General features: G+C 49.7%; 1 protein-coding gene across 1 annotated transcript in view; it reads left to right on the top strand.

Annotated features, from left to right (window-relative positions):
- LOC147113767 (serine/threonine-protein kinase 32A-like) overlaps positions 1-18130 on the top strand; it is a 653668-nt gene that overhangs the window by 377913 nt on the left and 257625 nt on the right. Inside the window, exon 5 of the mRNA XM_085995084.1 lies at positions 17720-17757. Coding sequence (XP_085851210.1) covers positions 17720-17757 — 38 coding nt within the window. The remainder of the gene's footprint in view (positions 1-17719; positions 17758-18130) is intronic.

The following is an 18130-nucleotide window of genomic DNA, read 5'->3' as shown; positions in this document are numbered from 1 at the left end:
GAGGTTCTTGTTCTTGGTGCAGAGGCGATTCTGACCCCTTTTCATCGGGTAGTTCATCGGGTTCCACTGCTACTGGGTCTGAGGTAGATGCTACTGGTATGTCGGGTTCATCCCCAGGTACTCGAGACATGGGGTTGACGCGTTCCTGTGACGCTAAGATCTGATCGACGTGGTGTCTCACAATGTTTTCCCCGACATCCACTGTGTACATTAATGGCCCCTGCCTTGTACATATCGTTCCGGGTTGCCACTTCTCTGTTCGATAGTCACGGGCCAAGACTGGTTGCCCTACATTGAAGCTCCTTGTCGGCTTCTCATTGATGTGCTGGAATTGTTTGTCCTCAACATTTCTTCGCACATTTGGTCTGAGCAAGTCCAGACGAGGTCTCAACCTTCGGTTAAAGAACATCATGGCCGGGGTCTGGTTGGTAACTGCATGTGTCGCGTTTCGGTAGGCTAATAAGAAATTGTCCATCTTATGCTGTAGTGGAATTTCATTGTCGCACATGGTCTTTATCGCCTTCTTAAAGGTTTGTACGAACCTCTCAGCCAATCCATTTGTGGCTGGATGATACGGGGAGGATGTGTAATGCCTTACCCCATTCCTTCTCATAAATTTTTGTAACTCGTCGGACACAAACTGTGGTCCATTATCAGAGCAAATCTGCTCTGGCAAACCGTTTCTAGCAAATATGGTCTGTAGGACTGCAATCGTTTTCTCTGTAGTGGTTGAAGACATTTTTATCACCTCAGGCCACTTTGAGTGAGCATCCACTGCTATTAAGAACATTGAGTCCATGAATGGACCAGCGAAATCAATATGCACCCGTTGCCATGGAGAGGAGGGCCACTCCCATGGGTGTAGAGGGGCATGTGGTGGTGCATTTTGGACCTTCTGGCATCCTAAGCAGCTCTTAGTTAGGTCTTCGATTTATTGATCGATTCCCGGCCACTACACATAAGCCCTAGCAAGGCTTTTCATTTTCACTCCCCCCAGATGACCTTCATGTAGCTCATTTAGCACTCTCTCCCTTAACTTGGGTGGAATCACCACTCTGGATCCACACATCACTGTCCCCTGGCATACTAACAGCTGTTCTCTTCTGGCTGAGAATGCTGGCAACAGTGAGTCGCCATGAGTTGGCCATCCCCTCACCGTCAATTCATATACCCGTGACAGCGTCGGATCATTGCGGGTCTCCTTCTCTATATCCGCGTTCGTTACTGGCAATTGTTCAATTATTGACGAATAAAATATCTCAATAGGGTCCACTGCTGGTGCTTCCTCCACAGTAGGCAGTGGCAGGCGCGATAGCCCATCAGCGTTCCCATGCTGTTTCGTGCCTTTATATTCTATTTCATATTAATTCGCCCCTAGAAACAGGGACCATCTTTGTAACCGCTGTGCAGTCATCACTGGAACGCCCTTGTTAGGATTAAAGATGGGGACAAGTGGTTGGTGGTCAGTCAGCAAGGTGAACTTCTGCCCATACAGATAGTGGTTGAATTTTTTTACTCCACATACTAGGCTGAGGGCCTCCCTGTCAATCTGGGCGTAGTTGCGCTCGGCTGAGGTTAGTGACCGAGACGCAAAGGCTACTGGCCTCTCCAACCCGTCCGGGAATTTGTGCGACAGCACCGCTCCAAAACCATAGGGTGATGCATCACATGCCAAATGAATTGGTAGTGCTGGGTTGAAATGGGCCAACACCTCTTTTGATGTGATCAATTCTTTACACTTCTGGAAAGCTCGTCTACGTTCGTCATCCCACTTCCATGGTACCCCTGTTTGCAGTAGGGTGTTCAGCGGGTGTAATACCGTAGACAAATTTGGTAAGAACTTGTGGTAGTAGTTTACCAGCCCAAGGAACGACCTCAGTTGTGACACATTTTCCGGTGCTGGAGCCTTGACTACTGCCTCAATCTTGTCAGGGGACTTATGTAACCCCTCTTCATCGATGGCGTGGCCACAATACGAGATCTGTTTCTGGAAAAACTCGCACTTGTGGCGATTAGCTCGTAGCCCATACTCCTTTAATCTGGTGAGCACCTTCTCCAAGTTGGCGAGGTGATCACCGTCATTTTCGTCCATGACCAAGATGTCGTCCAAATAACACTGGGTCCCTGGAATCCCTTGCAGGACCTGATCCATCGCCCTTTGCCAGATAGCCGGAGCCGAGGCTACTCCAAACACCAGCCGGTTGTATTGATAGAGACTTTTATGAGTGTTGATCGTAAGGTAATGTTTCGAAGCTTCTTCTACCTCCATTTGCAAGTACGCCTGGGCTAGATCAATTTTGGTGAAGCGATAGCGAGGCGAAAATATCCTCAATTCGTGGAAGCAGATATTGTCCCGTGTGAAGGACTGGGTTCACTGTCACCTTAAAATCCCCACAGATGCGGACCTTCTTTGGTTCCCCAGGCGTATTACTCAACGGCCTCTTCATTACAGGAACAATGGGTGTAGCCCACTCGCTCCAGTCCACTTTGGACAGTACTCCTGAACGTTCCAACCCTTCCAGCTCTGCTTCAACAGCTGGTCTGATCGCATAAGGCACTGGTCTGGCCTTCAGAAACTTTGGGCTTGCATTTTCCTCTATTTTAACCGTTACTGTTATTCCTTTTAGTGTTCCTAGTCCCTCCTGGAACACTTCTTTTGCGTCAGTTAGCATTTTTGACAGTCGTCCAGGTGTGACGTCGTCATCCTTTTTGGCCTCAACCTTCAGTGCCTTTATGGAATGCCAATCTAATTGTATCTTCCGGATCCATTCACGTCCTAGCAGTGGTGGTCCCCCATCTGGCAATACAGGTATTTTAGGTATTTCCTGGCCTTTATATGTCACTTTCACCCTTATTTTTCCTTTGGGGTAGACTTTTTGCCCCATTTACGTCCATAAGACAATCTCTGTAGCTTTCAAGGGTATGTGTCAAAATAGCCGCTTGTAGTCTCTTTGATTTATGACTGTTAGAGCTGACCCTGTGTCCAATTCCATTTTCACTTGGACTCCGTCTATCTTGAGTGTAACCCAGATAGTCTGGTGATCCTCCATTTCTGTTACCTTATGTAGTTTCAGACAACCCAGCTCCTTGCTTCCGGAGTCTGTGTCACTTTTCTGTTCATCTGAACCACTGTCCATCACCTGGTGTACCTTTTTGTACTTCTCCTGTGGAGATTTCTCACTGTTGGTTTTCTTCCCAGACCTGCAGACTCTTGCTATGTGTCCTGCTTTCTCACACTGTCTGCACACTTGGTCCTTGAACCAACAATCTTTCTGGTCATGTGTTGTTCTGCCGCAGCGATAGCACTTCCCTGTTCCATAGGACATTTCATTGGTGCCATATTCTTGCGGTCTCCATTGTATCTCTGCAGCGCCCCTTGCGGCTGCTTCGTGTGATACTGCCATACTGAAAGCTTTGTCCAGCGTAAGGTCCTTTTCTGATAGAAGCCATTTCTGGGTTCCTACACTTTGTAGCCCACACACAAACTTGTCCCTTAACGTGTCTGCTAGTCCCGCTCCAAACTGGCAGTGTTTCGATAGCTTGCGCAGTTCCATTAGGTACTTAGCATTGCTTTCGTCTTTGTGTTGGTTCCTTTTATGGAACTTAAATCGTTCTGCTATCAGCAGTGGTGTGGGGTTTCAGTGGTCCTGTAGGATTTCCACTATGCTTTCAAAATTCTTGTTTACCGGCTTCTCTGGGGTTATTAGATTTCGCAGTAACCCATAAGTTTTTGCACCCATGGAATTTAACAGAACCAGTGCTTTATTAGCATCTGGCACTTCATTCGCCCTGCAGTACACCTCAATACGTTCCACATATGTCGCCCAATCTTCGACTTCATTGTCAAACGTAGAGATACTGCCACTCTTCGGCATCCTTGGGTGTGTGTTAACTGTCAAAAATGGCGCCTCCCGCGGTTCCTCTTCTTCTCCGCTGGCACAAAATGGCGCCTCCCGTGCTTTCCTTCCTTCGCGCGCTCGCCCTTCTTCTCCGCTGCAGCTTCTAAAAATGGCGTCTCCCGTGCTCTCTTCTTCTCCGCGGCTCAATGGCGTCTCCCGCGCTCCCCTTTCTTCGCCCCGCGGATCCTGTTCAGCCCGTGAGCCCTGGCTGTGCTCTGCGCGTTCTTCTTTTTATATTTCTCGACGCCGCTCAGTCTAGAACCCGGCTGTTTCTTTACCCTCTCTCTCTCCGGTTTGTTTTCTTTTTCTCGACGCCGCTCGGTGTTCAACCCCCGGCTGCGCCCTGCGCTCTTCACCCTCTGTCTTACCCCGTCGACGCTGCTTGGCTTTCTCTCCGCCTTCGGTCGGCTCCAGCCGCCGCTGCTCTGGAAGGGTCTGCGCTGGACCTGTCGTCGGTCTCTTGCTGCTCGTCGTGGCTGGGGAACCAAGCCCGGCTCTCCACAGCCTCCCCTGCGAAGTTCAATCTCTGCCTGACTGCTGGGCGGTTGCTCGTGGTCGACGCCCGTGTTCCTGGCCTCGACTATTTTTTTTTTGATGTTGCAGGTAGATTCGAAACGACACTCGTCGCCACTGTTGGATCCGTGGTTCAGTGGATATGCGGTTATTAAATAATCACACGGATGCTGTACATGAACAATAAACAGGTCTTTACTGGAGGAGGGTAGTCTCAAGACTGGGGGTACAGAGGCATGCGCAAAGCTTATATACAAGTGTGGTCACTGCCGGTACTACAGTATACAGGAGCTGTAAAAGTAGTTCTGACTTAAAGGCACATACACTACATGCATCACCTAAGCCAGGAGTAGTGTGTTCGTTGGTTCTACTTCTCCAAGGAGGTGGTCACAGAACTCTGCCACCTCTTGGAACCAGACCAGCAGCCTCAGAACAGGGCCGTGATGGCGGTGCCAGTGGCCCTCAAGTTGACCAAGGCCTTGAATCTTTTCACCAGCGGATCTTTCCAGGCTGGAACAGGCGACACAGCAAACATATCGCAGTTTGCCATCCATCACTGCATCCGGGTGATCACAGAGGCTCTGTACTCCAGGAGAGGGGACTTCATTGTCTTCTCTCTAAACAGAGAGAAGCAGGAGGAGTGCACAATTGGCTTTGCCAGGATATCAGGCTTCCCCATGGTGCAGGGTGTCATCGACTGCACACACGTGGCTTTGCGGGCGCTGCATCTCAATAGTGAGATGTTCCGTAACCGCAACGGCTGCCACTCACTTAATGTGCAGTTGGTGTGCAACCATGCCCAGCACATCATGATAGTGAATGCCCAGTATCCTGGCAGCAGTCACGATGCCATCATCCTGCACCGATCCGCTCTGCTAGAAATCTTCCAGCCACCACGTTGAACCCGAGGGTGGTTGCTAGGCGACAAGGGCTATCCACTCTACACCTGGCTGATGACTCCCCTCCACAACCCCACCACTCTTGGCCAGCACTCATATAATGAGAGCCATGCTGCCACAAGGAACGGCATCGAGCAGCCCATTGGGGTGCTCAAGCAACTCTTCCGTTGCCTTAACCACTCAAGAGGAGCCCTCCAGTACTCGCCGGAGCAGGTGTCCCAATTCGTGGTGGTCTGCTGCATCCTCCATAACTTGACCATCATGAGAGCACTGCCCTTGCCACCACGGGTTCTGCAATCACCGGAGGAGGAGGAGGAAGGGATGAGGCAGCCTGCAAATCAAAGTTCTGGATGGGCTGTCCATAAATACATCATCAGACTCCGGTTCCCTGCATGAAACCCCAGATCATCATTGCTCAACACTTCCCCACCTTACCATCCCTCTGTCACGGAACATCACAGCATCCTCTTGGCCACAATGCTAAAATGAAAGCCACCACAAAACAAACATTCCACACCACATTTATAAATTATTCAATCCAATACTACGTAACAAAGTCAACTCATCACCCTTGTGCTTTCCCTTAGTGTCTGTCTTCCGTGAGCCTTTGCCTGTCCTAGTGCTCCTACAAAGTGCTACACCAGCATGGCTGGTGGAAGGCTGCTGACTTTCAGTGGGGGAGACTGCAGATGGCCTTGCAGGATGACTTTGAGCAGCTCTGGGTCTAGCAGGCCTGGCTGTGGACTTCACCATCTCAGCATGGGCAGCAAGGGCACTGGCGGATTGGCAGTGGTGGGAGGACGAATGCTGTCATCCAGAGAGAGGATGCCAGGTTCATGCTCCACGGAGCCACTGCCACTCCCCCGGAGCGGTGCCTCAGCAATCCGAGTAATCTGTTAGAGGACAGATTGCTGAACTGCTGTAACACCTTGCAAGCCCCTTTCCACACTGGTAAATGCAGCCACGATGGCAGCAGTCCAACCTTGCATGGCAGCACTCATACAGTGTGTCACTTCCGCTTGTGCTACAGTGGAAGCTGAGACATAAGTCATCAGACCCTGCATCATGGTTGGGTCCACAAGTGCGCTAATGGATCTGCCCGCCCCTTCCATGCTGGAAATCATGGGCTCCAAGCTCTGCGCAAAGCCCTGTGCAAGGTTGGAGCTGGACTCCTCCATGCTCCTTGACAGTGACAACAGGCTGTCTGGCAGGCGTGCTAATGCACCAAGCATTTCTGTGTGCATGCCCATCACACTTCTTCCCATCGACGTTCTCACCTGAGCCCTCTGAAGCAAAGCTCATGTGTGACCTCGCCCTCCGGGAAGCTGGCACCTGTGCTACCCTTTCCCCCTGCCCTGGCTGCAGGCCACTCATGCCTCTATACTACCCTCTAAAGTTCACACAGTGCCATTTTCTGAACTGGTGCCTGCGAGTGTCAGATCAAGTGACCGTGTCTCTTCTTCTCTTGTTCTTCCTGCACTGGCTGGGAAGCTTGGAGTTCTTGGTTATCTGAAAGGAGAAAGGCACAAGGGTAGGATTGTGGTGAGGGGAGGGGGGAAAGCAAGATGTGTATGCTTACACCATCAGCAGCTTGTAAGTGAGAAGAGATTGTGGGATGAGGGGGAAGTAGGGGAAGAAGGTTTAGGTATGAGCATACCGTCATCTTCAATAGTTTCAGCCTCGCCAATCACCACAGCCTCAGTGATGACCCCTCCAATAACATTAAGCACAGTCTCCTCCAGCTGGGTCAGGATATGCAACTATGCTTGTCCCCTGCCGGTTAGCTGCTGCTCTCACCTGTTATGAGCCACCTTGTCCTGCAAGAGAAAGGGAAGTTTGTCATTGAGAGTGGTGGAATGTGTTTGGGTGTGTGCCTGTCATGGGTGGACAGCTGGCAGCGTGTGCAAGGTGTGAGATGTGGGTGTGAGGCTTGCAGCAGTGGTAAGTGTGTGAGGGTGAGGTGAAGCTATGAATGTGAGGTATGAGTCATGATTGATAAGAGATTGTTGGTAGGTGAGTGATGGGGATGTGGTGCATTGAGCAGTATGTGAGGCTCATGGTGCAGTTGGTGAAATATGGCATTTGAAGATACATTCACTGACCTTGACCACTCATGTGAGGTCATTAAACTTCTTTGAGCACTGGATCCAGTTCCTCAGGACACGACTGCTGGCAGTGACTGCTTCAGTAATCTGTTCCCACTGCCTTCTGACTGTGAGTCTGGAGGGCATCCTGGTCCCCTGTGGGTAGAGGACCTGTCTCCTCCATTCCACCTCCTGCACTAAGGCCTCCAGTGCTGCATCTGAGAACCTAGGTTCCCTTTCTCTGTCCTGTTGAGCCATAACTTCCTGACAGTTGCCTCGACAACAAGTACAATGTGGTGCTGAATGCAGAATGCACCTCCCTCTTTAAGAAGTGCAGACTGCATTTAAAACTGGAGGCTAGCTTCAAATAGAGCTAGCCTCTCATGAAATTGGGCCCTCTGCTGAGCGCTCAGCCACTCAGCAGCGCTCTCATCGCTGAGCTGCACACATCAATAATGTTAATTAGCAGGCAGCATGAATGTCGCGTGCTGCCTGCACTAGTTTCAACAGGCATGGTCCGGTCACGCATCTTGATCTCCGCGCCTGTATTCGGGCCAATTCGAATTTTTAGCCCAACTTTCTGTGGCGAGCTAGTTTGTATCTACCATGCAAATACAGCAACTTCATGCCATACGGCGCATTTCAATGGTGAGACAGACTGCGAAATGCAGTTTTTGCGTCACCACTCGGATAGCAACTTTTTACCGCGCATCTGCCCCTCGCCTGAAGTTGCTGTACCATTTGCGCATAAATAACGCCATTATTTTGACAGCAAATTCTGTCCCATTAAAAAATAAACTAGTTTGCTCAAAAAGGAACAACGAAAGATATGAAAATAATGCTAGAAGCATAAAGCGGTTGGGGGGGGGGCACGGAGGGGGTGATTTAGAAGAAATATTTTCAAACAAAGGCTGTAGAATTCTTTACCACTGTGTTGAGTGAAGCTGAGCCAATTATGAAATTTAAGAAGGAATCAGATACAGAATTCAAGTGATCTAATAAATAATTATATTCTCACTTGGCTCTGTTATTTATATTGTTGTGGCAGAACCACTGAATGACTCTGGCTAACTGTACATAATTCTCTTTAACGATGTTATAACACCAGCCTAAGCCTGTACCATTGTGTTAGGCATTACTGTGTTTTGTATATAGAGTTTGCATGTACGGGGCGTGGCCCCTTTAAGAGCGCGGGCAAACGCGATGACGTCACGTCGCAAACTGCGTGACTGCCCAGGCAGTCCTCGTGGCATCTCCATTGAGTAAAGACCTGTTTCATTGTTCTCCTGTGTCGATCTCGGTTATTCGTAGGAATTCGTCAATTCCTACATTGGTGACCCCGTTTTTGTGAACGTTTTCACAGAAGAAGAGCACAGCATGGAGGCAAACGCCGTTTCGCTAAAGCTACCGCAGTTCTGGGAGCATCAAGCGCCCTCGTGGTTTATTCAGGTCGAGGCCCAGTTCGCCCTGAGGAACATCGATGCGGATCAGACCAAGTATCTTTACGTGGTCTCCGCACTCGACAGCTCTACCGCCTCTCGGATCGTCAGCCTCCTCGAAAACCCCCCAACGGAGCGCAAGTATGAAACCCTCAAAGCGCGGTTACTGCAAATTTTCGGGCTCACAAAATCGGAGCGTGCCCGTCGATTACTCACTATGCCCGGGCTCAGGGATTCCAAGCCTTCAGAGTTGATGAGCCAAATGCTCACACTCCTGGGCTCAGAACGGGAATGTTTCCTATTCTGCAAAATTTTCCTCAGCCAACTGCCTGAACAGGTACAAACTGCCCTGGCCAGATCTGAAACTGAAGACGGTGCAACACTCGCGGTGGAGGCTGACAAAATTTTCACTGTAACTCGGCAGTACTGCGCTGCCACGAGGCTCCCATCCCCCGCAGACGCCGCCCCAGCTCGTCAGCCTGCTGGGCTGTGTTTCTACCACGTGCAGTTCGGCGCGAAGGCAACGCGTTGCCGCCCTCCCTGCAGTTTTCCCCCCCAAGAAAACCAGCATCATCTGACACTGCGGCCACCGAGGAACGGGTCTAACGGGCACCCCGCGGCCGCGATGGCGATCGGCAACGCGGGAAAATTGCTGTTCATCACCGATACCCTCTCCGGTCATCGTTTTCTGTGCGACACCGGAGCGCAGTGCCGCATTTTACCCGCGTCCGCCCTCGATGTGCAGACGGGGAATCACGGCCCCGCCCTTGAAGCGGCCAATGGCGGCACAATTCGGACCGTCGGCAGACGGCGAGTGGAGTTGTGCCTCGGGAGGCAACGTTTTCAGTGGGAGTTTGTTATGGCCAAAGTTTCTCAGCCCCTCCTCGGCGCGGATTTTCTGTGCGCCAACAGCCTCCTGGTCGACGTTCGGAACCGGCGGCTGATCAACGCAGCCACTTTTAATTCTCTTCCGTGTTACTGCAGTAACACTACGTCACGCACCGTCTCCTGTGCGTTCCTGACTCCTGATGAGTTCGCTCGCCTGCTCAGCGAATTCCCCGACCTGACAAGACCCACGTTCTCCTCCACAACCACGAAACATGGTGTGGAACACCACATCACCACCAACGGCCCCCCGGTCTACGCGCAGGCCGGCGCCTGGAACCTGGCAAGCTGGTGGTCACAAAGGCGGAGTTCGCCACCATGGAACGGTTAGGGATTATTCGCCGGTCGAATAGTCCCTGGTCTTCACCCCTCCATATCGTCCCGAAGCCTGGCGGCGGATGGCGGCCATGCGGCGACTATCGACGACTAAACGACGCCACCACTCCTGATCGGTACCCGATCCCCCATATCCAGGATTTCTCTGCCCATTTGGCAGGGAACACCGTTTTCTCAAAGGTCGACCTCGTCCGAGGCTACCACCAGGTCCCAGTTCATCTACAGGACGTCCAGAAGACCGCAGTCATCACCCAATTCGGCCTCTTCGAGTTTTTACGGATGCCGTTTGGGTTAAAGAACGCCGCCCAGGCTTTCCAACGCCTGATGGACTCCGTGCTGCGGGACCTCAAGTTCCTCATCGTCTACCTGAACGATATTCTAATTCCCAGTCCTACCAAGGAAGAACATACCTGTCACCTACGCACCCTTTTTCGACGCCTCAGCCAACACGACCTGATTATCAACCCGGCCAAGTGTCAGTTTGGCCTGCACCAAATTGTTTTCCTGGGGCATCGCATCACCTCAGAGGGAGCGGTTCCTTTACCTTCGAAGGTGGAGGCGGTGACATCCTTTCCACGCCCGCAGAACATAAAGGCCCTGCAGGAATTCCTAGGCATGGTAAATTTTTACCACCGTTTCGTGCCTAAGGCGGCACTACTCATGCGGCCCCTGTACGAAGCCCTCAAGGGCAAGACTGGCAAGAACCCGGTAGACTGGACGGATGACATGGCCCGAGCGTTCGCCGACACCAAAACCGCCTTAGCCAACACGACTATGCTGGCGCACCCGCTGCCAGGAGTCACCATCGCCCTCACCACCGACGTGTCGGACTACGCAGTCGGTGCCGTGCAACAGCAGTGGGTGAATGGGACGTGGCAGCCGTTGGCATTCTTCAGCCGTCAACTACGGCAGAACGAGAGAGCATACAGCACGTTTGACCGGGAGTTGCTCGCCCTTTTTCTAGCCATCCGCCATTTTCGGTTCCTTCTGGAAGGACATCCTTTCACCGCCTTTGTGGACCATAAGCCGCTGACCTTTGCAATGTCCAAGACCGCCGAACCGTGGTCAGCCCGACAGCAGCATCAACTGACCTACATATCTGAATTCACCAGAGATATACGGCACGTGGCCGGTAAGGACAACCTGGTGGCAGACTGCCTCTCCCGCGCGGTCATCAATACGGTTCATTTGGGCATCGACTATGCCCTCATGGCAGCGGACCAAGCCTCAGACCTGGAAGTCCAAGCTTACAGAACGGCCATCACCGGCCTCCAGTTGGCCGACGTCAAGTTCCATTCAGCAGGTACCACGCTGCTGTGTGACGTCTCCGTACAGGATCCTCGTCCTGTCGTGCCGGTCGTCTGGCGCCGCAAAGTGTTCGACGCCATACATGGGTTGTCACACCCTGGAATGAAGGGCTCTCAGAAACTGATGTCCGCGAAATTTGTATGGCATGGCATGCATAAGGATGTCCGCGACTGGGCCAACACCTGCGTGGTCTGCCAAAAGGCAAAGGTACAGCGCCACATCAAAGCTCCGTTGGCCGCCTTCACAGTTCCGGAGCGACGTTTTGACCATGTCAACGTCGACCTGGTAGGACCACTCCCACCCTCCCATGGTTTTTCACACATCCTGACCATGGTTGACCGCACCACCAGATGGCCAGAGGCGGTTCCCCTGTCATCCACTACTTCGGCGGACGTGGCCAGGGCGTTCATTTCCACCTGGGTCGCCCGTTTCGGAGTGCCCGCAGATATTTCATCGGACAGGGGACCACAGTTTTCCTCCGAACTCTGGAATGCAGTGGCCCAAGGACTAGGTGTCAAATTACACCGCACCACAGCCTACCACCCACAGGCGAATGGCCTCTGCGAACGCTTCCACCGCTCAATGAAAGCCGCCCTGAGGGCCAGCCTCCAGGACGCTGGATGGGCAGACAAGCTACTGTGGGTCCTGTTGGGCCTTCGCACGGCCCCCAAAGAAGACCTTCACTCTTCATCTGTGGAACTCGTGTATGGTCAGCCGTTGCAAGTCCCAGGGGACTTCCTACCAATATCGACGGAGCCATGGTCCACGTCTGCCCAGCTTGCTAGTCACCAAGAGGTGGCCAGATGTTTCGCACCGGTGCCCACTTCGCACCATGGGCTGCAGAGGTCACACGCTCCCACGGAGCTTCACAAGGCTGAGTACGTTTTTATTCGCTATGACGCACATAGGGATCTGCTCAAGGCCCCATATACCGGTCCTTTCTGCGTGTTGGAAGCAGGGGACAAAACCTTCACGGTAGATGTTGGTGGTAAACCGGACCACATTTCGGTCGATCGCTTAAAGCCAGCACATTTGGACCTCGACCGCCCCTTCGAGACAGCACAACCGCCGAGACGGGGTCGGCCACCCATCGTCGTTACGGCAGACCAAGTGCGACCGCCCGCCAGACCGCCGGCCGCCTAGCAGCCTCCGCCTCGAGAGTACAGGAGTCGTTCTGACAGGCTCGTCAGACCCCATCACTGTTTGACTTTGTCCGTTAAAGCGAATTCTGGGGGGACGCATGTGGCAGAACCACTGAATGACTCTGGCTAACTGTACATAATTCTCTTTAACGATGTTCTAACACCAGCCTAAACCTGTACCATTGTCTTAGGCATTACTGTGTTTTGTATATAGAGTTTGCATGTACGGGGCGTGGCCCCTTTAAGAGCGCGGGAAAACGCGGGCAAACGTGATGACGTCACGTCGCAAACCACATGACTGCCCAGGCAGTCCTCGTGGCATCTCCATTGAATAAAGACCTGTTTCATTGTTCTCCTGTGTCGATCTCAGTTATTCGTAGGAATTTGTCAATTCCTACATTGTTTCATTTAAATTATTGGATCAAATTCTATAATGTTTTTAGCCTAAAAAAGACTCCATTATCACTGGACTGTGAGCACTTGAAAATGAAAAATATTGCAGGGCGCAAGAGCAAGGGAATGGGATTCTAACAAATAGCTTGGGTTCATAGGTTGTATCAACCTATAACATTGCATGAGGGAAGGAGTGTTATTTGGAAGTAACCGAGAAAATCAGTATTCCTGAATCATTCAGAGTATGTCAACGAACCCATTAAAATACACCACATTTCAACATTGACACATTGATTAACACTTTTAGGACTAATTAAAGCATTCTTTTAAACCATTAGTCATGGCAACAAAGTCAAAAATACTCCAGCAATTGAAGTGAGGCCTTTCTCTCACACTCTCCCTGTTAACGTGAGGCCTTTCTCTCACACTCTCCCTGTTAAAGTGAGGCCTTTCCCTTCCACGGCCTGTGTTGAACTGAGGCCTTTCCCTTCCACGGCCTGTGTTAAAGTGAGGCCTTTCTCTCACACTCTCCCTGTTAAAGTGAGGCCTTTCTCAATTTCCGTGTTAAAGTGAGGCCTTTCCCTTACATAGCCTGTGTTAAAGTAAGGCCCTTCTCTCACACTCTCCTTGTTAAAGTGAGGCTTTTCTCTCACACTCTCCCTGTTAAAGTGTTGCCTTTCTCTTGCACTGCTCATCCAGTTTTTAGCTGAACTGTACTTACTTTGAATATACTTATTCTGTGAAGTAGTTTTATTGCTGGTATTCCTAGTCACACTACTGATCTGTTCTTTTCTCATGCCTTTTTCCCATGTTACTGCTTTTTATTTGGCAACTTGCTTCCCCTTTTTACCCTGTCCTGAAGGCATTGACTGCAGCTGGGGTATGATTGTACAAGAGTGTTGGTACGATATTCAACTGTATCACAATGTGTCTGACTGTCACCTCAGCCAATGTCGAAATGTGTGCACATTCAGCAGGTGTCAATGGATAGTGCTCATCAGCGGAAACCCTGGCTCGTTATCCCTTCCCGAGCTCGGAGTCACTGAGGTCAATTGCTACACCAAATGAGAACAGCTAACACAGCTCATGCTAGGGACGGTTGTCTCTATTAGACATGCCAGTCTTTGGTCCTGAATATTGAACATAGGCCAGCAGGCCCCTGGTTTGTGTTGAGTTAGCTGATCTTGCTTGGGCCACTATAATTGGCTCTAGCACCTCTGGGCTAGGAAGAGAAAAGATCAGGCAGCGTGCCTGCTCTGTTGTCGAGTGATCCCTGACAGAAGGTATCCGTGTGGACATTAATAATTGAATGAGTTTCATCAACATGTGTTTATTTGTAATACTGGTGCAGCATTGGGAATCTTGGGGTCCAGCAGAATTGGTGACATTTCACATTGTTTCAGGCTGTCACCCATGGCTCGGCAGTATCACTCTCGCCTCTGAGTCAGAAGGTCCCACTCCAGAGACTGGAACACAAAATCTAGGCTGACACTTCAGTGCAGTACTGAGGGAGAGCTGCATTGTTGGAGGTGCCATCATTTGGATGAGACATTTGTCCTCTCAGGTGGATGTAAATGATCCCATGGCACTATTTCAAAGAAGAGCAGGGGAGTTTCCCTCTGGTGTCCTGGACAATATTTATCCTTCAATCAATATCACCAAAACAGATTATCTAATCATTACCTCATTGGTGTTTGTGGGAGCTTGCTGTACGTAAATTGGCTGCCATGTTTCCTACATTACAACAGTGACTGTACGTAATTGGCTGTGAAGCACTTTGGGACATCCTGAGGTCATGAAAAGCTTCTTTCCTAAGTTTATGAGAGCCATGGAGGCTCATTTGCTGGGAGCACGGATCGGAGAATCAGGCATGATGCTCCTCATTTTCTGGTCATTTAAAAATCAGGAGTGCCATGATTTGAGCATACAGACCTCTGTCCCCGATCCTCTTATCTGCGGACCCAGTGAGCGGATAGTCTGCTGGGACCTTGGCCTCGAAAAAATTTACCTGAATGTTTATCTAATCTGAGATGGTGTCCCTTGAATACTGTTGTGCAGATCTTTTTGCTCAGGTTTAATATCACAGCTGAAAGCTCTGATCTGGGTACCATTGTGGCTCACTTGATCAAGGCTGTGTCTAACTGAGCCATACAGAGCAAGAAAGTCCCAGATTGCATCCTCAGTCTGTGTTGAGTTATATGTTCTCAGCTACGATGGCAGTAGGACCAATTCTAATTGGCCTCAGAGCCCTAGGATTGGGAAGGGAAAGGTTGGCCAAGGTTATGTTCCTGTTATTTATTGCGAGGCTGGGAGAAAGTGTCTGTAGATTTTGTATGGGACAGTATATGGCTTGACAGTGATGCTCCAAGCAGTTGAACATCCTCCTGACACTCACTGTCTAGGATTACATGTGAAGGAGTCAATGTCCATATCCTTCCTGAGATACGGTGGCCAAAAACTGAACACAGTACTCCAGATGGGGTCTGGCCAAGACTCTGTACAACTGAAGCATAATTTCTTCACTTTTGACTTCAAACCCCCTTGAGATAAAGGCCAACATTCCATTGGCCTTTTTGATTACTTTTTGTACCTGTGCACTGGCTTTTAGTGATCTGTGTACCTGGACACCCAAATCCCTTTGCTCCTCCACAGTTCTTAGTCTCTTACCATTAAGAAATTATTCTGATTTGTCTTTCTCAGATCCAAGTGGATGACCTCACACTTGCCCACATTAACCTCTGTCTATCATAGTTTTGCCCGCTTACATAGTCTGTTTATTTCCCTTTGCAATTTCCTCCTCCCATCTACACAACTTACTGTGCCTCCTAATTTAGTGTAATCTGCAAACTTGGAAATGCAACTCTCTATTGTTGTACAGATGCTTACATCTGAGGACTAGTGGGGGAATATTTCTTTAGTGTGCTATTTGTAGTGATATATTGAACACATCAGCCCCAACACTCCCCCCCACCCCCCGCACCCCCCTGTCTCGCCTAGTCTGATGCTACACTTCTTAAGTCCTCCTAGTTTCCTATGTGTTTAGCCAATTTCTATCCAGTCCCATGGTCTGTTCTCAATTCCCACGGTCTTTAATTTTATTTGAATTCATGTGGAACTCTGTCAAGGTTTATCTGAAAGTCCAAATAAACTACACAGCAAGGAGTTCCTCATCCACTATATTTGTAACATTTTTGAAGAACTCGGAGTTGTCTCAAACATTTCTAAATCCATGCCGGCTGTTTCTTATCAAGCTATTGCTTTCAAGATAAAAGAAAAACTTGCATTTATAGAGCGCCTTTCATGAACTAAGGATATCCCAAAGGGCTATACAGCCAATTAAGTACTTTTGAAGTGTTGTAATGTAGGGAAATATAGCAATCAGTTTGAGTACAGCAAGGTCCCACAAACAGAAATGAAATAAATGAGCAGAGAATCTTTTTTAGGTGTTGGTTGAGGGACATATGTTGGTCAGGAGACCACCCCTTCTCATTCCTTGAATAGTGCCATCAACCTGAAAGGGCAGTTAGGGCCTCGGCTTAACGTCTCATATGAAAGATGGCACCTCCAACAGTGCAGCACGCCCTCAGTACTGCTCTGGAGTGTCAGCTTGGATTATGTGCTCGTCTTTGGAGTCGGAATTGAACCCACAACCTTCTGACTCAGAGGCGAGAGTGCTGCCACTGAGCCACAGCTGACACTCTTCTACCTTACTCCTGAGTGTCATTTCTATTATTGGGCCCACTGTTGATGTTAGACTAATGGTCCTGTAGTTCCTTGGGTCAGAATGGCCTCCCTTTTTAAAGGTAGATACTATAGTTGCTTGCTTCTGATCCTGCAGAACTTCACTAAGACTCAAATGATTGTTTTTTTTGCAACTACAGTCAGTGCCCCACAACGTTCCACCCTAGTCTCGTTCAGCCCAACAGAGTGGTAGGTCAAAATATGGGTGCTACAGTGTTGGAACCTTGTCTCCAGCCTACACTTCCCTCAAAAACAATTCCCCACTGTAACCGTGGGGCCAGCGTATTTACCCGGCTTTAATCTTTGAAGCAGAAGTGAAATTTTGCGGAAATATTGAAAATGCATTGTGTCTGAGCTTGGTTAATGGGGCAGAACTAGACCTTGATGGGGTCAACTTATTGTATCCTAAACCAATCATGTATTATTGAACAACATCAAATTGAAGAATGTGAGCATGGATCAGTTGGGCTAATTGGCCTGTTTCTGTGCTATATGTAATTCCTCCCAATTATAATAATTCAACTTTATTGTCATTGTACAATTACATGAACAACGAAATGTGATCTTGCAAGCTCCCATGAGTCCAGTACAAATAACATTAACGTAAATAGCACCATCCTGGGAGAAGCAAAGCTGCTATGTCTGTGCGCGCTGCCATTCCATTTCCACCATTCCGACAATCTTCAGCCCAACACCCAGGCCTGCTCACCAGCCGCCCCTCCCGGGGCTCCTTCCGTGACCTTCTGCACTTGGTCTTACCCTGATGGTCACCCCTCCAGGTACTAACCTGGACCTGGCTCTGCTTAGACTTCACAAGCCTTGCCAGTGACCCTGTCCCTAGTCCCAGGAACAGAGTGCACATACTGGCTCATTCCCACTCTTTCTTTGACTGCCATCTTAATCTGTATGACATGCTGTTAATTTATTTTACTTCAGAAAACATCTGTAGCTTTTGGATAATTAGCATGATATAATTAGAAGCAGTTTTGAAAAGAAGCTTTGATGAGGGTCCAATTTGAGCCTCTGAACCAAAAAAAACTACTAATCAGAATTAATTCATCTTTGTATTTTGTTTTGTAGGGACATTAAACCTGACAACATTCTTCTTGACGATCATGGTAAGTGGTAAAATAGTGCCTGAGGTAAAAGTAAGTAAAACTTGTTACAACATAATGCAAGATGTGTTTACAGATTTACCATATAAAGTGCGTGGTGTCTTTAGATGATGTGAAGTACAATATGCTCGGTTAGCTAATCTGAGACGGGCAGTTGGATAGCTGCTACTGGTCTCACTGCCCCAGTATGGGAAGGGGTTCCGACTCTGGATTGCTTTCCTGTTGGAAAGTACATTTGCATGGATGTCAATTGAGGATGGGATCAGGCTAGGGTGTGATGTCTGTGATTGAATAGGCTGCAGACACTCACTCTCCGGTCTTGCACTCAAGGGCTGATTCCCCGATTGGGAACTCCCAGCCGGAGGTGACGATGGCC

The sequence above is a fragment of the Somniosus microcephalus genome, chromosome 8, assembly GCF_052327205.1.
Source record: "Somniosus microcephalus isolate GS21.2 chromosome 8, FLI_Smic_1.0, whole genome shotgun sequence".
Lineage (NCBI taxonomy): Eukaryota > Metazoa > Chordata > Chondrichthyes > Squaliformes > Somniosidae > Somniosus > Somniosus microcephalus.
This window is presented reverse-complemented; position numbering and strand designations above follow the sequence as displayed.